At 45.6% G+C, this 23103-nt stretch overlaps 2 protein-coding genes across 3 annotated transcripts in view; one reads left to right on the plus strand and one right to left on the minus strand.

Annotated features, from left to right (window-relative positions):
- CHAF1A (chromatin assembly factor 1 subunit A) overlaps nt 1–15164 on the plus strand; it is a 58053-nt gene extending 42889 nt beyond the window's left edge. Inside the window, exon 15 of the mRNA XM_058163610.1 lies at nt 14765–15164. Coding sequence (XP_058019593.1) covers nt 14765–14817 — 53 coding nt within the window. The 3' untranslated portion in view covers nt 14818–15164. The remainder of the gene's footprint in view (nt 1–14764) is intronic.
- UBXN6 (UBX domain protein 6) overlaps nt 1–21849 on the minus strand; it is a 28729-nt gene extending 6880 nt beyond the window's left edge. Inside the window, exons 1-10 of one of the 2 annotated variants that reach the window (XM_058163618.1) lie at nt 21630–21849; nt 12853–13010; nt 10157–10218; nt 8201–8332; nt 8022–8119; nt 6769–6844; nt 6503–6587; nt 3474–3693; nt 2903–3033; nt 530–675 (exon numbers count right to left, since the gene is read on the minus strand). In XM_058163618.1, the coding sequence (XP_058019601.1) occupies nt 530–675; nt 2903–3033; nt 3474–3693; nt 6503–6587; nt 6769–6844; nt 8022–8119; nt 8201–8332; nt 10157–10218; nt 12853–13010; nt 21630–21712 (1191 nt within the window). In that variant the 5' untranslated portion in view covers nt 21713–21849. Of the gene's footprint in view, nt 1–529; nt 676–2902; nt 3034–3473; nt 3697–6502; nt 6588–6768; nt 6845–8021; nt 8120–8200; nt 8333–10156; nt 10219–12852; nt 13011–21629 lie in introns of both variants that reach the window. The other variant, XM_058163617.1, reaches the window with a different exon arrangement.
- Between the last annotated feature and the right edge of the window lie 1254 nt (nt 21850–23103).

Below are 23103 nucleotides of genomic sequence, written 5' to 3' on the forward strand. Positions count from 1 at the left end.
CATAAAGGGAGCAGCAGCTCGCTGTGCATGGAGGGAGAGAACTTCGGCTTCTCTCTGCCACAGCATTCACTATGAGCCCTTCTGCTGCTCATACACACATTTTTTCCTGCCGGGTTCTGTGGACGTGGCTTGGGGGGGGATCATGTGACTGAATGGGCATGGTCGTGAGTGACATCAAGTTGGCCACGCCCACTCAGTCACAGGAACCCCCACCCCCCACCCCCCAAGCGATGCCCAGAGAACCAATAGGGAAAAAATTGAATGTCAACACTGCTGCAGTTGTAAGCCGAGGACTATCTATAACAGGGGTCTCCAACGTTGGTCCCTTTAAGACTTGTGGACTTCAACTCCCAGAGTTCCTCAGCCAGCAAAGACTCTGGGAGTTGAAGTCCAAAATTTTTAAGAGGGACCAAGGTTGGAGACCCCTGATCTATAACGCAACTGCCCTGTTCAATTGTTTTAATTCGCAGAAATACAGGCAAAACTGAGACTTGGCAGTTCCTTCTCTCTAAGGGAACCGGATCCTTACCAGCCCGCTCTCGTTGAGCGCCAAGTTCTCGTCGGTCAGTTTGTGGCCCCCGGGGGCCAGCAGCTCAAACGGCAGCCAGTCGTTCTGCAAAGTCTCCCGCACAAATTGGAAGAGGGCTGACACGGGCTCCCGGGCGTAGAAAGTCCCTGCGGGAACAAGAGGAAGAGGGGGGGAAATATGAGTTTTCAGCCGCCTTTTGTGGCACGGAGAGGAGCCGTAATGGCAGTGTTCACTGAACGACCGCATCTGCTTAATGACGCCCTGGGGGGGGGGGAAAAAACCTCAGAAAATTAGGCACAGTCCCGTGGGAAGTTGCTTAAACAATCACCATAACTTAACGACCACAATTCCGAACTCAAAATTACAGTCGTAACTTGAGAATCACTCTTAAGGGGGAGAGCCTTCTCTGTGGCAGCACCGGCCCTTTGCAATGAGCTGCCTCCGGGGTTACACCAACTCCCCGACCTCCGGACCTTCAAACGTGAACTGAAGACCTTACTATTTCATCGTGCGGGACTAGCCTAAGTGTAATTTTTTAAATTGTAATTTTAATATGGGTTTTATGTCGGTCTATAACCGTTTTAACTGATTCGGCCTACTAAATATTTGTTTTTAATTCTGTTTTAAATTTGTTATTTGTACTTTGTGTTTTAATATGGCTGTAAACCGCCCTGAGTCCTTCGGGAGAAGGGCGGTATAGAAATTAAATTATAAATAAATAAATAAAGGAGTAGACCATAGAAACCAGCAGTGGTTCTTCAGGATTTCACATAAGATGCGAGTCTCCAAACCTGGCAATTTTTAAGACTTGTGGACTTCAACTCCCAGAATTCCTGGTTGCTCCCGGGCTGGGTGCACCGAACACCTGACTCCAGGAAGCCTTCGCTAACTGCAGGTAACCTTTGACTTACAACCATTCGTTTAGTGACCGTCTGATGTTACAACTGCACTTGAAAAAACCCGACTTAATGACTGTTTTTCACACTTATGACCTTTGTGGCGTCCCTTCGGTCACATGATCAAAGATGCTTGGCAACTGACTCACATTTATGACGGCCGCAGCGTCCCGGGGTCACGTGATCCCCTTTTGCAACCTTCTGACAAGCGGAGTCGATGCCAGATTCACTTCACAACCAGGTGACTAATGGCAGTGATTCACTTACGTTCGTAAAATGGGGCACTTACTGTCTTGCTTTGCAACAGACATTTTGGGCTCAACTGTGGTCGTAAATCGGGGACTACGTTTGCCATATTTTTCGGAGTATAAGACACACTTCCCCACCCACCCCAAAAGAGGGTAAAAATTATACACCGAATGTAGCCAAAAACACAAGGCACGAAAGTGGCAATATTTGTGGCAATCCCTGTAGCCTGGAACAGCTGATTGGGGGTATTCCGGAGGCCAATCCACCCACCAATCAGCTGCTCCTGCTGAATCAGGCTGCAATAATGTGCTGAAGCTGACCTGGCTGTTCGCTATTTGCTGCAAGGACTGTCAGAGTTTGCAGCAGCAATCACATCCAGAAAGCACACACAAGTCACTGATTCAGCAGGATCCAGTAACTTCTCTTTATATATAACGTAACAGACAAAGTAAATATACAATACCAAAAGCAGGTTTTCCAACGTGGTAGTAAATACAAGCAAAACACAAGCAGAGGAGAGGAGTTTTCAGTTTCAGTTTTGAGCAGCAGACTAGTTTATAGTTCAGCACAGACTCTCAGCTGTAGAGCTAAGCCACATCCAGGCTCCTTGCTGTCTCCTTCCTTGTTGCTCACACAGCAAATACTGTTTCAGTTTCCAAACAGCCCTCAACTCTCTCACTAGCCAGATGAATACCGATGGATTTTGGCAGATTTTTTTTTTCTTATTTTCTTCCCCAAAAACTAATGTGCGTCTTATACTCCATAGCATCTTATACTCCGAAAAATACATTTAAATATATATACTTATATATTTTATTCTATTTTATTAGTAGTCCTCGACGTACAACCATTCACTTAGTGGTCGTTCAAAGCTACAACAGCACCAAAAAAAGTGACTTAGGACCTGTTTTCACTCTTACGACCACTGCAGCATCCCCACGGTTACGTGATCAAAACTCAAGACGCTTGATCACTGACTCAGATTAATGACGGTTGCAGTGTCCCGGGTTATATTATCCCCTTTTCCGACTTTCTGACAAACAAAGCCGACGGAGGGGAAAGCCGGATTCACTTAACAACTATGGCAAGAAAGGTTGCAAAAGGAGGGAAAATTCACTTAACAAGTGTCTTTGCTTAGCAATGGACATTTATGGCTCGATTGTGGTCCTAAGTCGAGGACTATCTCTGCTGCGCGGCCAACCGCCAGGCCCCCCCCCCTTCCCTTTACCTTGCAGGATGTACCCGTCAGGGAAGCGAATGCGTAAGAGGGTGTAGTTGTATCGCCTCAGCTCTCGCTGTTCCTCCTTCTCCCGCATGGCTTTCGTCCTCAGCATAGAGGCCTTCTCAACCGCGTCTGTCCTTCAGAGAGAAGAGAAGAGGGTGAAAAGCGGAAAGGACAGAGAATCCTCGGCTTACGACTGGTCCCTTAAGTCAGGGGTCTCCAAACTTGGCAACTTGGTCATTTTTTTCCAGTCCCATTGTAACTTTGAACGGTCGCTAAACGAACAGTTGTTAATTCGAGGACCCCCTGCAAAGAAATCACTTTCTCCAGAACCGCTGTACACTTTGAACAGTCGCTAAATGGATTGTTTTTTTTTTGTTTTTTTGTTTACATTTATACCCCGCCCTTCTCCGAAGACTCAGGGCGGCTTACAGTGTATAAGGCAATAGTCTTATACTATTGTTGTAAGTCAAAGACTTATCTATAAACAAAGCCCAGGCCAAGCCAGGAAAACCACATGGCGGGAAAGGCTGGGTTTACGACCCACCGGATCCGACCGACGGGGTCACTCACTCACCGTATCCTCTGCTCCCGTCTCAGCTCCTCCGCGGTGAGGTTGAAGAAGTCGCTCGGCAGCTCGAAGTGAGACGCTTGTGGGGAAGGCTTGAAGATCTGGAGCTGTCGATCCAGCTTGGCCCTCACCGGCTCCCCGTTCAGCAGCTTCTCCTTGTGCTCCTTCAGGTCCTCCAGCTTTTCCAAGGCTTCGTCCTTCAACAGGTAGAAGTCCTCCGTGGCTTCTTCTGGAAGAACAAAAAGGGCCTCTTCTCACCCAGCTCCCCAAACAGGACAAACCCTCTGACGTGAACTCAAAAGATTCCTTTAATAGGAGTGACGGCGGCCCCAGCAAAAAGTTTTTCTCTTGCCGCAGGCTAACAAGCCCGTCCGTCCGGAAGTTGAACAGTTGTCTGCCACACCTATTCATCTCCGCCCCCTGACTTTTCTCCCCTAGAACTAGGGCGGAGCTTTGCTAGCAGCAGTGGCTCTTCTGTCCCAAGGACTGGCCCATAGATTTCCACTGTTCTCCTCTCCTCTGCCTTCTGTGCATCAGGCACTGGACCCAGCTGTTCCTCCTCTTCCTCATCAGCTACCTCCAGACCTGGGGGCTGTTGACTCTCCATCTGAGGACTGATGGATGGCCCAGGCTCTGCCCCCCTGCCCTCTCTCTCTCTTTCTCTCTCTCTCTTCTCCTTCCCCTTCAGAGCTCCCTGACTCCCATGCCTCCTCTTATTCGGCAGCTGGAGGGGCTGTTAAGCGAATCTTGGCTTTCCTTTCGACTTTGTTAGAAGGTCGCCAAAGGAGATCACTTGACACACACACCCCAATAAATAGGAACCAATTATCAAGCCTCTAAATTTTGATCATGTGACCAGGGGGAATGCCACAATGGTTGTGTTATTTATGACAGTTGTAGCATCCCAGGGTCACGTGATCTCCGTTGGTCAACTCCCCCAGCCAGCTTGCCACAAGCAAAGTAAATAGGGGAGGGGGGTGAAGCCGGATTCACTTAGCAACCACGTGATTCACTTAACAACCACAGTCGTTCGCTTAACTGTGGCAGAAAAAGTCACAATGATCAGGCATAATTATTTATTTATTTATTTATTTAGTTAGTTAGTTAAACTTTTATACCGCCCTTCTCCCGAAGGACTCAGGGCGGTGTACAGCCATACATAAAAACAATAAAAAATATACAAAGTTAAAATATCAATTTAAAATACATATTCAATAATGGCCGAATTAAAACCGTCAATTGACCCAACCTAAAAATACCCCATATAAAATTACAAAATTTAAAATTTAAAAAATTTAAAAATTTTAAATCAGGCCAGTCCCGCTTGGATAAATAAGTAAGTTTTTAATTCCCGGCGAAAGGTCCGAAGGTCAGATATTTGGTGCAAGCCGGGGGGGAAGTTCGTTCCAGAGGGTAGGTGCTCCAACAGAGAAGGCCCTTCCCCTGGGGGCCGCCAGCCGACACTGCTTGGCGGACGGCACCCGGAGAAGACCCTCTCTGTGAGAGCGTACGGGTCGGTGGGAGGCATAAGGTAACAGCAGGCGGTCCCGTAAGTACCCGGGCCCTAAGCCATGGAGCGCTTTGAAAGTGGTAACCAAAACTTTGAAGCGCACCCGAAAGACCACAGGTAGCCAGTGCAGACTGCGCAGGAGAGGCATTACCCGGGAGCACCGTGAAGCTCCCTCAATCACCCGCGCAGCCGCATTCTGGACTAACTGGAGTCTCCGAGTGCACTTCAGGGGTAGCCCCATGTAGAGAGCATTGCAATAATCCAGGCGAGAAGTGACGAGAGCATGAGTGACTGTGCATAAGGCATCCCGGTCCAGAAAGGACTTAGACTTAGACTAACTTTATAATCACTTTGAATGTACACTAATCTGCTTACATTAAAATGAAATTTCATTGCATACAGCTCTCAAAAGGTTTCCAATATACACTACATAAAAATGACAAAACAAACAAATACAAAATTATGCCTATACCCATATATATTATATGACCCAGGGAAACGACACAGTCTAGTTTGAATGTATACATGTACATGGCGCGAGAAACAAATCTTGCGAGTTTACCAGACCAGATGGCATAGGGAACAAAGTTGTTACAGAATCCGGTAGTCCTGCTAGAAATATTTCGAAACCTCCTTCCAGAGGGGACCAATAGACTGTGAAGTGGGTGTGCAGGGTCGCTAACAATGCTTGGAGTTCTAAACAAATAGCAATTATAAGCAGTATCCTGAATGACAGGAAGTGAGCTTCCTATAATTTTCTCCACTGTCCTCACCACTCTCTGTATGGACTTTCTATCAGAGCCACTGCGGCCACCAAACCAAACAGAGATGTAATTTGTTAAAACATTCTCAGTCTTGCCTTTGTAAAAAGTGGCCAGGACAGGAGAAAGATGGGCTCTCCTCATCCGACGCAGGAAATGCAGACACTGGTTTGCACGCTTCATCTAAGGATGACGTGTGAAGAGACCAATTAAAAGCCACCTTGCGTAGCAATGGAAATGTTGTGGTTTTTAAGTCGAGGTTAAAGGTAAAGGTTCCCCTCGCACATATGTGCTAGTCGTTGCCGACTCTAGGGGGCGGTGCTCATCTCCGTTTCAAAGCCGAAGAGCCAGCGCTGTCCAAAGACGTCTCCGTGGTCATGTGGCCGGCATGACTCAACGCCAAAGGCACACGGAACGCTGTAACCTTCCCACCAAAGGTGGTCCCTATTTTTTCTACTTGCATGTTTTACGTGCTTTCGAAACTGCTAGGTTGGCAGAAGCTGGGACAAGTAACGGGAGCTCACCCCGTTACGCGGCAGCACTAGGGATTCGAACCGCTGAGCTGCTGACCTTTCGATCGACAAGCTCAACGTCCTAGCCCCTGAGCCACCGTAACCCCATTGGCTATTGGTGAAAAGACACCCCAAAAGCAGAGAGAGAGAGAACCAAACGGAGTGTCCCCAAGGTAGAGGATGATGGAACAGGCACAATAGCGGAAGCGGGTCTAGCGGGGTTAGGGAACACTAGTCCACATGAAGGCTTACCTTGTCCGGCGACATCCAGAGCAACCTTTTCGAAACCGACCGCCTGGAAAAACTGGTCTGCTCCTTCCAGGCAGTGGATCCTTTCCTGGAAAGAAAAAAAAAGTCGGAGAAGATTCATGAAGGCTAATTCTTCTTTCAGGTGAGCTTTATCTCAACTTCTACCAGGAGACCAAGAGCTCCACCTGCCCTCTCGAGGGGCCAGGATTCTCTTATTCATTGCTTCTCTTTTAGAGGGAATTGGTGCACGGATTCCCGCTGCAGCTCACCTGGAAAATTTTGTTCTGCATCTTAATTTTCCGATATTTCTCCTCTTCCGGATGGAGATGGATATTATCAAGGTACCTGGGAAGGAAAAGTAATAAAGGTGTGTGTATGTTGATATCGGCGCATTCCCTGCTTGAGCAGGGGGTTGGACTAGAAGACCTCCAAGGTCCCTTCCAACTCTTTGTTATTTCTCTGTCTCCCATTTCTGACCAGGTCTGCTTACATGATATACAATGGAATCTTTGTTCAAATCTGGTTCACGTTTACTAGAAAAGCAGACAAGACTTGGGGTATCTTACAGAGGTAGTCCTCGACGTACGACCAAAATTGAGCCCAAAATTTCTGTTGCTGAGTGAGTTTTTCCCCCCCAATTTATGACCTTTCTTGCCAGAGTTGTTCAGTGAATCCCTGCGATTGTTAGGTTAGGAACACGGTTGTTAAGTCAATCTGGCTTCCCCATTGACTTTGCTTGTCAGAAGGTCGCAACAGGGGATCACGTGACCCACCCGGGACACTGCGACCGTCATAAATAGGAGTCAGTTGCCAAGTGTCTGGATTTTGATCATGTGACCACAGGGACGCTGCAACGGTTGTGATGCGAAAAACGATCCTAAGTCACTTTTTTCAGTGTCGTCGTAACTTTCACTCGCTAAATGAGTGATTATAAGTCAGGTCTTTATTACGAGCAGTTCTCTCCTTATGAACTGGTTGCTTAGTGACTTTTCAAAGTTATGATCTATCTGTAAAAGAGAACTTACGACCTGGATCTGATATTACAAGGTGTGCATTTGGTGATTTACAACGTGGCTACCTATACAGCCATTTGCAGTCTCCTGTGGCCACATACTCGTTATGTCCTCCTCGCCTCCGTCCGAAGGATGGCTTAATTAGCCGGCTCTTATCAGCTCTGGCAGCAAAAGAGCCAGCGTCTGCCAAGAGCCCTCGTTGACTGCCAAGACGGTGTTTGGGCTCTGCCGGAAAACAATGTTGATAGCTTCGTCTTCTTACATTTATTTTGTATCGGTGTCTTCTGCACTTTTGCCAAGAAAGGCCTTTGGCAGTTTGCCTAATTGGACCAAGGTTGGTGATAGGACTGAGGAATTTGTGTTGGAAGGAATTCGCTTTAATTTAGTTGAACTACGCTGAGAATGGAGTAATTCTCAGCTGTTCGAATAAAGTTTGTTTGTTTTTTTCACTGACTTGAGTTTCCTACTACCTACTCGGGCCCGGGTCACAACAAAACCACACCACCTACTTTGCGATGGTCTCCACGCCGAGTTTGACCTTCTCCCGGTCCCTGTTGAACGTGTGGATCTGCATGATGGAGGCGGCCACGGGATCTCTGGCAGCGTGCTGGCGGAGGAAGAGGAAGAGCCGGTGAGACAAGGGACCGGCGGAGATTCTCCCGCAATCCTCAAAAGGACAAAGTTTTACCTCAAGGATGGCGTTTTTTATCTGCGCCTCCCTTTTGTCTTTTCGGACGGTGATGCCGGTCAGCGGGCAAATGAAGTAGACGCCCGAGACGGACAGGGAGGAAGGGTCTTCTTCGACATCAGGCAAAGAATTCTAACCAAAGGGGGGGAAAAAAAGGAGGAATTAAATTAGAGCAAGAGTTTCTCGACCTAAGCAGCTTTGAAACGGATGGACTTCAACTCCCAGAATTCCCCAGCCAGCTATGCAAAAGGATGAAGGATTCCTAGCTGAGAGGATTAGAAACCAAGACCGTGGGCGAGAAACGACTTTGACTCGTTCCTCCAATGTGACCCTGGGGACGGTTGTAACGGTTGTTAAGTGTGAAAAACGGTCATAAGCCACTTTTTCCAGCATCGTTCTAACTTCACTCACTAAACGAATGAAGTGTTAATACCACTTTATAAGGCCTTGGTAAGGCCACACTTGGAGTATTGCATCCAGTTTTGGTCGCCACGATGTAAAAAAGATGCTGAGATTCTAGAAAGAGTGCAGAGAAGAGCAACAAAGATGATTAGGGGACTGGAGGCTAAAACATATGAACATACTCCAGGCCTCTATTCCAAGATGGCTGACCGCAGCAGCTCTTCTTCCCGGGCTTCTTCCTCACCCTCCCAGGGACACCATTCCAACGTGGCCCCAGCCACTCATAGAAGCAGATCCAAATCTAGGGTACCCTCTACCAGAGCCAAATCTTTGGCTCTCATCATACCTCTGCTGCTGCAGAAAGGGCTGCCTTAAGAAGGCAGCGTGCCCTGGATAGGCAACTTGATAATGCCAAACAAAAATTAGCAGAGGATTGCAGGGAAGATCCTGTCCCCCCAGTGGGCATCAGAGACTCTACCTCTCCTCAGCAGACTGAGGCTTCTCATCAGCCCCTGTTAAACCAACCTGGATGGTCCCCCACTCTCCCAAGTGGTTCAGGAGAAAACCAGGAGACAGTCACTGCAGTATTTGGGGACACTTCCAGACCCGTGCCAGAACCACCTCATCAGGCACCTTCTGCCACCTTTACCCCCACAGCAGCGGGGACCCTTCAGAGAGAGGACAGCAATCCTAGTATTCCTCAGGACATACGCCATCTTATTATTCAAACTATTTCTCAAGGCATTGATTCAGCCTTTACTCAGAGAGGTTTTCCAACCCCTTTTCCAACTGGATCTTCAGGCCAGAGATCCCACTCTGAAAGCCATCACACCAGACAACTGGTGTTGAACTGGTTCAACGCACACGTTCTCCCACCCCTTCCCACCACAGTGAGGATTCCTTTTTGGGGGGGAAAGAAGACATGGCAGATTTTAACTTATCAGAGGATGAGGAATCTGCCCCAGACAAGCCTGCCCCCACTGGGCTTAGAACGGTTGCAGGAACTGGGTATGTCTAGTTTAATGAAAAGAAGGACCAGGGGAGACATGATAGCAGCCTTCCAATATCTCAGGGGTTGCCACAAAGAAGAGGGTAGAACAAGAAGCAATGGGTGGAAACTAATCAAGGAGAGAAGCAACCTAGAACTAAGGAGAAATTTCCTGACAGTCAGAACAATTAACTAGTGGAACTACTTGCCACCAGAAGTTGTAAAAGCTGGAAGTTTTTAAGAAGAGGCTGGACAACAATTTGTCTGAAATGCTATATAGGGTCTTCTCCTTGAGTAGGGGGTTGGACTAGAAGGTCCCTTAGCGCTTGTTATTCTGTGGGCTGCCTGTATGCAGCTTGTACAACAGTCATCCTGGCCGTCCAATCTTAACATAATAGAAAGTTCTGATTCTCAGTCGTTAACCTATCCATTTCCGCACAATCTGAATATTTTTTTGGACTATATTTTTCATCTCAAGGGGTTTCCTCATTTTTCCAGTGCTGTGCAAATACAATTCTCGCTGCCGTCAAGACATGTCGAATTAAAGATGAATTCTCTTTTCGTACCTTCTGATCCACAGGTAGCCCCTTATCGCTCGCAGCCGCTTCGGCCATAAGCTCCTTTTTCACTGAAGCACAAAACAAAAAGAGGAAACAAGCCGATGAATAACAAGATTTTAAAACGGAGGAAGCGAAGGACAGGAAGTCCTCGAATTACGACCACAACTGGGAACAGAATTTCCATTGCTAAGCGAGTCGTGGTCTGATTTTACCACCTTTTCGTTGGCGGGGGAAGGGGATGTAGTTGTTAAAACAAATCACTGCCGTTGTTAAGTGAATCACGTGGTTGTTAGGCAAATCCGGTTTCCCCATTGATCTGGCTTGTCAGAAGCCAGCTGGGAAGGCAATCGTGGAGATTCTCCGACGGTCGCAAGTGCGAGGACTGATCAGAAGTCCCCTTTTTCAGTGTCACTGTAACTTTAAGCGATCAATAAGGGAACCGTTGTAAGTCCAAGACTACCTATGCAGGTAGTTCTTGACTTACGACAGCGGAGTTCAAAATGTTTGTTGTTAAGTGAAACATTAGTTGAGTTTTGCTCCATTTTACGACCTTTCTCACCACCATTGTATCCCTACAGTTGTTACGTGAGTCACACAGTTGTTAAGTGAATCTGGTTTCCCCATTGACCTCGCTCGCCAGAAGTTTGCGAAAGGGGATCACCTGACCCCGGGACATTGTGACCGTCATACATATGAGTCAGTGGCCAAGCGTCCAAATTTTGATTGCATGACTGAATTCTGACTCAGTTTTCGTTAACTGTGAAGACTGGTCATAAAAGTTTTTATTTTTTTCGGTGCCGTGGTGGTTAGAATGCAGCATTGCAGGCTAATTCTGCCCATTGCCAGCAGTTTGATTCTGACCAGCTCAAAGTTGACTCATCCTTCCACCTTTCTGAGGTCGGTAAATGAGGACCCAAATTGTTGGGGGCAATAGGCTGACTCTGTAAACTGCTTAGAGAGGGCTGGAAAGCACCATAAAGCGGTATAAGAGTATCTATTGCTATCATCTCTCTGCCTCTATCACACATCTCTCTCTCTTCTGTTTATCTACAATCTCTCTCTCTTTCCATATTTATCTATATCTATATTTATTTCTCTACCTATTTGTCTGTCTGTCTGTCTGTCTGTCTATCTATCTATCTATCTATCTATCTATCATCTCTCTCTCTTCTATTTATCTACAATCTCTCTATCTTTCTATATTTATCTATATATATTTATTTCTCTACCTATTTGTCTGTCTGTCTGTCTGTCTGTCTGTCTGTCTGTCTGTCTGTCTGTCTGTCTGTCTGTCTGTCTATCTATCTATCTATCTATCTATCTATCATTCTCTTCTGTTTATCTACAATCTCTCTATCTTTCTATATTTATCTATATCTATATTTATTTCTCTACCTATTTGTCTGTCTGTCTGTCTGTCTGTCTATCATCTCTCTTCTGTTTATCTACAATCTCTCTATCTTTCTATCTTTATCTATATCTATATTTATTTCTCTGTCTGTCTGTCTGTCTGTCTGTCTGTCTATCTATCTATCTATCTATCTCTCTTCTGTTTATCTACAATCTCTCTATCTTTCTATATTTATCTATATCTATATTTATTTCTCTACCTATTTGTCTGTCTGTCTGTCTATCTATCTATCATATCTCTCTCTTCTGTTTATTTACAATATCTTTCTATATTTATCTATATCTATATTTATTTCTCTACCTATTTGTCTGTCTGTCTGTCTGTCTGTCTGTCTATCTATCATCTCTCTCTCTTCTGTTTATCTACAATCTCTCTATCTTTCTATATTTATCTATATCTATATTTATTTCTCTACCTATTTGTCTGTCTGTCTGTCTGTCTGTCTGTCTGTCTGTCTGTCTGTCTGTCTATCTATCTATCTATCTATCTATCTATCTATCTATCTATCTATCTATCAATCAATCATTTCTCTCTCTAAGAGCCCTGGTGGTGCAGTGATTAGAATGCAGTATTGTAGGCTAATTCTGCTGACTGCCAGAGTTCGAATCTCACTAAGCTCAAGGTTGACTCAACCTTCCATCCTTCCGAGGTGGGTAAAATGAGGACCCAGATTGTTGGGGGCAAGAGGCTGACCCTGTAAACCGCTTAGAGAGGGCTGGAAAGCACCGTGAAGGGGTATGTGAGGCTAAGTGGTATTTCTATCATCTGTCTTTCTCCCTCTCTCTCTGTCTCTATCTCACACACACACCCCTCTCTCTACCTATCTATCTAATCTCTCTCTCTCTAAAAATGCAGTACTGCCGGCTAACTCTGCTGAGTGCTATGGGTTCATTCCTCACCAGCTCAGGGTTGACTCAGCCTTCCGTCCTTCCGAGGTCGGTAAAATGAGGACCCAGATTGTTGGGGGCAAGAGGCTGACTCTGTAAACCGCTTAGAGAGGGCCTGCGAAGCACCATAAAGCAGTACGTCAGTCTAAGGGCTATTTCTATTTGAATGGCTGATGGTTAGTCAAGGACTCATTTTATTTCCTACTGCTCTCCATCCCTGCAGAAAAATGCCAGCCGATTGATTCCATCAACCAGGGCGAAGCAGGCCAAGGTTTGGCCAACCGCTTCTGGACCAGGTTCTGGAAAGATTTCAGCCGCTGTAATCCTTGCACAGCGGCTTCAATCCTTCCGCGGCCGCTCCAAACACCGCAGCCCCTTCTTAAAGCTACTCCGAACACTTTTACCCTGATTCCGGATGGCGTCTTGGGATGAGAGAGGGCGAGGTTTGGGCTTCTGTTCCAGCCGGGCCAAGGCGGCGGCTGCAGCCATCTGAGCTTCGTTGGTGGGCCCCTGGCGACATTTGGCAGCGTCCGGTTTGGGTTTCTCTTTGGTGGATTTTTCCCTGTTGGAAAACAACCGGGATAGCAAATGTCAGAAGGTTAAGGACAACCCCACAACGATTGTCATTGTTCTTAGATCTGCAGGTAGTCCTCGACTTACGTCCATGGCTGAGCCCCAACGTTTCTGTTACCAAGGAACTGATGTGGATTTTGCTCCGTTTTATGACCTTCCTTGCCACGGTTCTTAAGTGAAGCACTGCAATTGTTATGTTAGCAATACGTTGGTTAAGTGGAATCTTAACCAACGTATTTCTTACGTTGAACCGTGAAAATATTTACAGATCCCTCACATCCTGGACATAAATTGTTTCAACTCCTACTCTCAAAACAACGCTATAGAGCCCTGCACACCAGAACAACTAGACACAAGAACAGTTTTTTCCCGAAGGCCATCACTCTGCTAAACAAATAATTCCATCAACACTGTCAAACTATTTACTAAATCTGCACTACTATTAATCGTTTCATAGTTCCCATCACCAATCTCTTTCCACTTATGACTGTATGACTATAACTTTGTTGCTGGCAATCCTTGTGATTTATATTGATATTGATTGTTCCTGATTGCTTATTTGTGCCCTGTGATTATCATTAAGTGTTGTATCATTAAGTGTTAAATTGTACCCTATGACCATCATTTGTGTTGTAAATGTTGTACCTTGATGGAGGTATCTTTTCTTTTATGTACACTGAGAGCATATGCACCAAGACAAATTCCTTGTGTGTCCAATCACACTTGCCCATAAAATTCTATTCTATTCTATTCTATTCTATTCTAGTCTATTCTAGTCTATTCTAGTCTATTCTATTCTAGTCTAGTCTAGTCTAATTCTAATTCTAATTCTAATTCTATTTTATCTGGCTTCCCCATTGACTGGGCTTGTCAGAAGGTGGCCACCAGAAATATTGATATGAAAATAAATACAGCAATGGAGAGAGATAAGAAGGAGAGAGATGGAAAGGGAGAAGGAGGGAGAGAGAAAGAAGGGAAGAGGAGATGAGGAAAGGTAGGGGAAATAAGAGTAGGAGAGAAGGTTAGATAGGGAGGAAGTAGGGTGGGGTGGGAGAAAGGAAGGGGAAGTAGAGAAGGAGTAGGAGAGGAGAAAAGAAAGGAGGGAGGAAGAAAGGAGGGAGGGAAAGGAGTGAGAGGAGAAGAAAGGATTGCTGTGAAAACGAAAAGGTGAAATGGAAGAAAGACAACCCCGAATATATTTGAATATATTAGGATAAAAATTGAAATAGTTAAAAGAAGGAAGGAAAGAGAATGAACACGAATAAAAATGGAGAAATTAGAACTTGAGGGCGAAAGAAGATATGACTTAATAAAATGAGCAAGGAAATATTAGGAAATGAATAAAACACTATGAAAAAAGAATATTTTGGCAAAAACTGTAACTAAGTAAAATATATTTGAATATATTGAATTGTATAAGATATGATGTATATGTGTAGGAGGGGGGGAAACTAAAAAATCAATAAAAACTTGTTCAAAAAAAAAAAAGGTGGTGGCCAAACGGGATCACGTAAGTAAGTATGAATCCATCGTTAAGTATGAATCGGTTGCTAAGCGTCTGAATTTTGATCATGCGATCGGGAGGAGGTTGCAAAGGTTGTAAGTGTGTGTGTGTGTGGGGGGAAATGGACGTAAGTCCCTTTTGTGGGGGGACATTGTAACTTTGAACACTAAACAAACTGTTGTAAATCTGGGGCTACCCATATAACAATTTTCATTCTCTCTCCCCACTCCCTTCTACAGCACTGAGAAAAGATCCTCGCTCTACAATCCATCGAGGGAATAATTCAAAATAAAGAAAAATTATGTCCCGTTGTATCTCAGCTAATGCAAAGAAGAGATGACGTTCAGCAGATCCACCAGAAGGAAAATTCTTGACAGGGCTCGGAGCCCCAACAGGCATCAAACCCTCCATAAATCCAGAAGACAACAACTGGCCTCCCACCTGTGGATTATTTCTTTTGCCCCAAAGTTCAACAGAAACTAGCGCTTGAAAACAATCATAAGGCCCTGGCCTCTCCTCCTTTCCCAAGAAAGTATAGACTCTTGAAAACGTGGTATTTCAAAAGGAACCTTTTATTGAGGAGAATTGATAGCAGGACGAGGCGAAGCAGACTCTAAATTCCCTCCCAAACAATACAGCTAGAAATCCCTCCCTCCAGTCCAGCCAATCCATAGGTGTGAAGATGTCATTGTAACAACCCGTCCTGAGAAGCAGGTAAGGAGCCGTTCCCAGGGTCTTCTTCCACTTCCACAAACAATCTGTTGCGACTGAGACCCAAGTAGTGATTACCAAACAAAATTCAGTCCTGAACAAACTTATTTTATTAAAACAGCTGAGAATTAATTCATTCTCAGCTTAGTCCAAAAGAAATTCTTCATAAACAGTCCTTTGGCCTTATCACCAACCTCTGTTGTCTTTGTCAACCTGCCAAAGGCTTTTCTTGGCAAAACCCCCACAAAGTTCAAGAGATGCTGACAAGAAGCAATGGAATCAACATTGCTTTCCTACAAAGAACCCAACGGCTCATTGCTGCTCTTTTAAGCCTTATTGAGAGGGGCCAATCATCTTCTGGCCTTACTCCTGAGTTGTCCTTTTTACTTCAGCTGCTCTTGCCTTCTGGCAGCTCTTCGCATGCGTGTACTAGGAACAGGCTCCTCCTGTTCCTCTACCTCTCTACTGTCCGCCTCTGGAGGCTCCGGAGTCCACGCATCACTCCCAGATGACCCTGGCCCCATCTCTGCCTCCGACGCAGAGCCCTTGTCCAGGCCTTCCTCTGACTCCAGGAATAGCCCATTGTCCTCCCCAGCCTCCTCACTGTCCGACTCCGCTGCCAGCTCTGCAGGCTGCTGGCGGACCACAACACAACACAACACATGGCCCTCCCTCCTTATTACATTCCCAAAAAAGGTGAGAATACTGCAGTGCTTAGGCGCCAGGAAAAAGGTTATAAAATACAGCTTATCCCACATGCTCCCCACTCCCTCCATTTGAATGGCTGTATCACATTAGGGATCTGACAACTGTCTTGACCTAGACCAAGTTGAGTTCAAAAACGCTACAGAATTCCTGGGTGCCCTGGCCACTTAGACAAATCAGCCATCAACAGGCAGAGAGAGATAAGCAACCTCTACACACCATTTGAAAGAGACAGTCAAAAAGCTAAAAAGGAAATAAGGCACCGTCTCGCCAGCAGTCAATACCCGAATAAGCAACACCAAGATGAACACCGGACCAACAATCAAGCAGTAAATAACGCCTCAAAAAACTACCAACTCAGGCAATCGAACAGTAAACAACAGCCTAGTCAAGGAACCGCCAAAAACACGCGCACCAACAAATGATAAAGCCAGCCACTAGTATATAAAAAGAGAGCAAACCCCACTCTTTTCTAACACGCATTTTGTTGCCTAGTTGCAGTGGTGAAATCCAAATTTTTTACTACCGGTTCTGTGGGCGTGGCTTGGTGGGCGTGGCAGGGGAAGGATGCTGCAAAATCTCCATTTCCTCCCCATTCTGGTATAGCCAGAGGTGGTATTTGCCAGTTCTCCGAACTGCTCAAAATTTCCGCTACCGGTTTTCCAGAACCTGCTGGATTTCATCCCTGCCTAGTTGGGTCAGGAAAAGTCTGCAAGTAAACATCAGAACCCCATAATCTAGGGATTCCCCAACCTCCAGTCCCTGAATCATGCCAGAAACCGGGCTACGCAAACAAGTGAAGCCCCGTTCGTGGGATGCAGGCAGCACGTGAAACCATACAACCCCCTGCAGTGTGCGGCAAAAAAACTCTCTCCATGGAACCGGTCCCTTGTGCTCAAACGTTTGGGGGCCACTGCCATACTCATCCTCGTCTTCCTCATCACCCCTTCTTCTTCTTCCTTTTTTCTTCATCCTCCTCTCTGTAAACCCCACCTTTTTCTAGCCCTGATGATATCCACTAGTTGGGTCACGAAACATCTGCAAAGGAACAACCAAGCTCAGAGATACTGAGATACTGCATCCAGTTCTGGTCACCTCCATATAAAAAAAGATATTGAGATTCTGGAAAGAGTGCAGAGAAGCTCAACGAAGGTGATTAAGGGGCTGGAGCAGAGGAGGGTTTTAGCAGATTCTGACCAGTTCTGGAGAACCAGTAGCGGAAATTTTGAGTAGTTCGGAGAACCGGTAGTAAAAATTCTGACTGGCCCCGTCCCCATCTATTCTCTGCCTCCTGAGTCCCAGCTGATCGGGAGGAAATGGGGATTTTGCAGTAACCTTCCCCTGGAGTGGGGAGGGAATGGAGATTTTACAGTATCCTTCCCCTGTCACGCCCACCAAGCCGCGCCAATCAAGCCACGCCACACCCACCAAGCCACGCCCACGAAACAGCTAGTAAAAATTTTTGAAACCCACCACTGGGCTGGAGGATAGACATACAAAGAATGGTTGCCGGAATTGGATATGTCTAATTTAATGAAAAGAAGGACTAGGGGAGACATGATAGCTGTGTTCCAATATCTCAGGGGTTGCCATAAAGAAGAGGGAGTCGAGCTATTCTCCAAAGCACCTGAGGGCAGGAGAAGAAGTAACGGATCGAAACTCATCGAGGAAAGAAGTAACCTGGAATTAAGGAGAAACTTCCTAATAGTGAGGACAATTAACTATTGGAACAGCTTGCCTGCAGAAGTTGGAGGCTTTTAAGAAGAGATTGGACAACCGCTTGTCTAAAATGGCACAGGGTCTCCCGCTCGAGCAGGGGGTTGGACTAGAAGACCTCCAAGGTCCCTTCCAGCTCAGTTCTATCCTAAAGAGAGAGAGATACAAACCTATTCATATAGAGGGGGTAGCCGCAGGCAAATCACAGGACACTTTCCAGCAGCAAATACAAAGGAATGAACTGAGTAAGACATTGGGGCCTGTGGCTCATTCTGACATACCCAGGCTCAGCAAACAAGCCAATGCAATGTGTCCCCTTCTCTGGTGTCACCTCTCTCCCTACAGCATCATAAAGGGCCAGAGGGTCACCCGGTGCAGTCTAGTTTTAAATTCCTAGCAACCCAGTACGCCAGCCGGATTAAAACTCTACAAAGCTCCGAGATCGAGACTTCATATCTCCTTCATAAGAAGAGGCTGCTTATCAGTCATCTCTCTCTCTCTCTCTCTTTTTTTTTAAACGATTTGATTAAAGTTTAGAAAGATAAAAATTAATGCAAACTAAGGAAAAACCCAAAAAGAAAAAAAAAAGTGCGAAGAGTACATCCTTTCCCCCCCAACAATAACAACTGTGGGAAGTGAGTTGGGCTGAGAGAAAGCAACTGGCCAAGAGTAACCCAGCCGGCTTTGGTGCCTAAGGCAGGACTAGAACTCACTGGCTCCTGGTGATTGGCCCAAAGTCACCCAGGTGGCTTTCCGACAGTGCTACTAGAATTCCCAGTCTCCTGGTGACTGGTCCAGAGTCACCCAGCCAGCTTTCATGCCTAAAATGAGACTAGAACTCATCGTCTCCTGGTGATTGGCCCAAAGTCAGCCAGGTGGCTTTCATTCCGACAGTGTTACTAGAATTCCCAGTCTCCTGGTGATTGGCCCAGAGTCACCCAGCTAGTTTTCATGCTTAAGGTGTGACTAGAACTCACCATCACCTGGTGATTGGCCCAAAGTCATCCAGATAGCTTTCATGCCTAAGAAGAGGACTAGAACTCAATGTCTCCTGGTGATTGGCTCCAAAGTCACCCAGCTGGCTTTCCTGTCTAAGAGAGGACTAGAATTCACAATCTCCTGGTGATCAGCCCCAAACCATTTTCATGCCTAAGGCAGGGCTGGAAGGGCAGCTGACGCAACTGGCAACTCCTACCCGCCATGAATTCAAAAGTGAGAGCAGCCCATTCAGAGCTGCAAGATTTGGTTACTATAACCCCATAATCAAACTACATGTCACCCTTCATTTAACAATTGCCTCGTTTAGCAACCATTCGCAGTTATGACTGTAACTTTGTTGCTGGCAATCCTTATGATTTATATTGATATATTGACCATCAATTGTGTTGTAAATGTTGTACCTTGATGAACGTATCTTTTCTTTTATGTACATTGAGAGCATATGCACCAAGACAAATTCCTTGTGTGTCCAATCACACTTGGCCAATAAAAAAAAAAATTCTATTCTATTCTATTCTATTCGTCGACCAAACAATGTAGGTTGGCGGCCCCCAGGGGGAGGGCCTTCTCTGTGGCAGCACCAGCCCTATGGAACGAGCTACCTCCGGGGTTACGCCAACTACCCGACCTCTGGGCCTTCAAGCGTGAACTAAAGACTTTATTATTTCACCGAGCGGGACTAGCCTAAGAATTATGTTAGCGAAATTTTAATGGGTTTTTAATCGGTCTTTGACCGTTTTAGTGATTCGGCCACTAAATATTTGTTTTTAAATTGTTTTTAAATAGTGTTTATTTATTTTATTTATATCATAGTGTTATGTGTATTTTAATATTGGATGTACACCGCCGTGAGTCCTTCGGGAGATGCTGCGGTATAAAAATGTAATTATAAATAAATAAATAAATACTCTATTAAGACAGAATCGAAGGCATAAAACTTGACAACCGACCCCCGCAGAAGGTCGCCATCCTAATTATCTTCACGGGTCTGCAAAGCACAGGAAAAGTGAAGTAGATCTCACAAGCAGCGCTGCATTTCAGTTAGCAACCTCTTCACTTAATGACCAAGTTTCCAAACTGTGGTCGCTAAATGAGGATTCCCTGTAGCTTTAGCATTCATTCATGACTTTGGGGCTCAAGTCTGCCCTACCTCAAAGGTATTTGAGGTATTGAGGTAGCTATTTAACGTTATGTGATGTGTTTTATAGATAGATAGATAGATAGATAGATAGATAGATAGATAGATAGATAGATAGATAGATAGATAGATAGATTCTGAGGTTTTCACGGGTTTTTGTATGTAGGTCTTTGGTTGTTCGGGTTTTCTCTCATGTAAAATTGGAAGTGTCTTGGCGACGTTTCGACGAAGTCTCATTCGTCATCTTCAGGCTTCAGCTTCGTGCTTCTGGGTGCTTCTTCGTGCTTTTGCTCCCAGAAGCACGAAGCTGAAGCCTGAAGATGACGAATGAGACGTCGTCGAAACATCGCCAACACACTTCCAATTTTACATGGGAGAAAACCCGAACAACCAAAGACCTACACACACACACACACACACACACATATATGTATGTATGTATGTATTTGCATGTATCTTTCTGTTCTCTACTAACACTGGGAGAGGAAGAGGGAGAGAAAGACAGACCGGATCATATTTTCAATATTTCTAAATATACTTCTTAACACCTGTGGGAGAGTCTCAATCATCCAAGATCGTGGGTTCGTCCCAAAAGTGCTTTCCCCTTTCCCCCCCCCACCACAAAAAAAGTCAATTGGACTTTTTAAAAGAAAATATTTTTTTTTTATTTTCCTTTGCAAACGCTTCGCTTTCTCACAAAGAAACTTCTTCCAAGTTTAGTTTAATGGGAGTTAAACTGGGATTAATAGGTGTGTAGGTGTGGGTGTTTGTGAAATAATTAGGCCTCTGGTGGCTCAACCGACTAAGACAGTCTTTTATTAACAGCAGCTGCTTGCAATTACTGCAGGTTCTAGTCCCACCAGGCCCAAGGTTGACTCAGCCTTCCATCCATTATAAGGTAGGTAAAATGAGGACCCAGATTGTTGGGGGCAATAAAAGATGACTTTGTATATAATATACAAATGGATGAAGACTATTGGTTGACATAGTGTAAGCCGCCCTGAGTCTTCGGAGAAGGGCGGGATATAAATGCAAATAAAAAAAAAATGGTCCAGAACAGGGCTCTCCAACTTTGGCAGCTTTAAGACTTGTGGACTTCAACTCCCAGAATTCCTCAGCCAGCTTTGCTGGTATTCTGGGAGTTGAAGTCCACAAGTCTTAAAGCTGCCAAGGTTGGAGACCCCTGGTATAGGGACTCTTGCTTCAGCAGGGAGTTGGACTAGAAGACCTCCAAGGTCCCTTCTAGCTCTATTCTGAATGAATGAATAAATGAATGAATGGCAATATTCCTCTGTGGCTCAGACTGCTAAGACAGTCTGTTATTAACACAGCTGCTTGGAATTACTGCAGGTTCAAGTCCCACCAGGCCCAAGGTTGACTCAGCCTTCCATCCATTATAAGGTAGGTAAAATGAGGACCCAGATTGTTGGGGGGGCAATAAAAGTTGACTTTGTATATGATATACAAATGGATGAAGACTATTGCTGGACATAGTGTAAGCCGCCCTGAGTCTTCGGAGAAGGGCGGGATATAAATTCAAATAAATTTAAAAAAAAAACCGAGGTCAGAACTAGAACCAGGGGTTGGGCTTCCAATCTGGAGCGGGGTTGGGTTGGATGACCTCAAGGGGTCCCTCCACCCTTTTGTTCTCTACAATCCCCTCCCCTCCCCAAATCCTTTTTTTTCCCCTCCTCCCACCTGTGGTTGGAAGGACCGCAGCTCCCAAGGCTGGGAAAGGAGGTTGGTGGGGGGGGGGAGTGTCGGTCGCGGGCGCCAGGTTGGGGACCCAACCGGGACCTTCCCTCTGTTTACGATGGGGGGGGAGGGGCGGTTACCTAGGCGACTCGCTGAGTTTCTGTCCCGGGCCGGCCGTCTTGAACTTCAAATCCGCTTTGATTTCTTGGAAGAACTTCTTCATGGCCGCCTCCCGCCCGCGACCTCCGAAGCCCGCCCGAAACAAGCGCGAACGGCCTCGAAACGGTGAAACGGGGGCGGCTAAATAAAGAAGCCGCAGCAGCCAAAACAGGAAACGGAAGCTAAATCTAGGCTAGCTTCCGGTCACGTGACGACGACGACGCCTCCGCTGCTGACGCCATCTTGACTCGAGAGCGGCGAAGGGACGGAAGGGATGCGTCGCGGAGCGTGCGCGGAAGTCACCTCTGCCCTGAAGCCCAGAGGAGGGGGTGGGGGTGGGGGATGGTTGGCGGTGGACCGGAAGCTGCGCTGATTGGGTGGCCCAAGGGGCGATTTCGCGGCCGATCGCAACGTTCAACCAGGCGCTCTAGGCAACAGGAGGTCTTTCTCTATGGGTTCCCACAAAAGCTCATTAAAAAACGTATTTTGGGGGAGCCTATTTTTCCCCCCCCACACTCCTTTCTTTTCTGGCTTTACTTTTATTTAGTGAAATGTAATCCAGGACGGCCAACATATAATATTATATATAATATTATATATAATATAATATTTTAATATTTACTCATATATATGTTTATATATTTACTCATATATATGTTTATATACTATATAATCTTTTCGTATGATATTTATATATATTGTGACAAAATAAATAAATAAATTATATATATATATAAATTATATATATATTATTCCTCCTTCCTCCTATTTTCCCCATAAGGACAACCCTGTGAGGTAGGACGGGCTCAGAGAGAAGGACTAGCCCAAAGTCACCCAGCTGGCTTTCATGCCTCAAGCAGGACTAGAATCCTACTGTAGGAATTTAGCACCCACCCCACTTCTAGAAGAATGAATATTTTAGAAAATATTTAAAAAGGCAAAATATATTTCCCTGGATGAGAAATGGAGAAACATGTTTTAAAGACAAAGCAGCTCCCTGCAACTTCCTGACTTCCCCCCACCTTTGTCAATGGGCCATTAAAAGCCTCAGCTAAGCTCACTCATTCTCCCCACCTTTGTCAATGGGCAATTAAGGCTTCAGCCAAGCTCACTCAATCCCCCCCACCTTTGTCAATGGGCCATCATTTGCAACACAATAGAATAGAAACTCACCACATGGCAAGGCTCAGGCAAGCTTGAGGGACACCTACAATGTTAACTAAGACCCCCACCCACTGGGAGTCTGACAACCAATCAGGATACTCTTCCTGTGCCCCAGAAAGTTCAAAGCTCAGAAAAAGCATAAAACCAGGGAGCACACAGGATCTCGGCCCTTTTCTGTTCAGGATCTCAAGCCATGTGATCCTGACCACCATTAAACCATCTTTCCAAGCAGTCTCCATGTTTCCAGTGTCTTTGTCCCCACTTGGAATTGAACCCAGATGGATATTTCTT

The sequence above is a fragment of the Ahaetulla prasina genome, chromosome 1, assembly GCF_028640845.1.
Source record: "Ahaetulla prasina isolate Xishuangbanna chromosome 1, ASM2864084v1, whole genome shotgun sequence".
NCBI classification, from domain to species: Eukaryota; Metazoa; Chordata; class Lepidosauria; order Squamata; family Colubridae; genus Ahaetulla; species Ahaetulla prasina.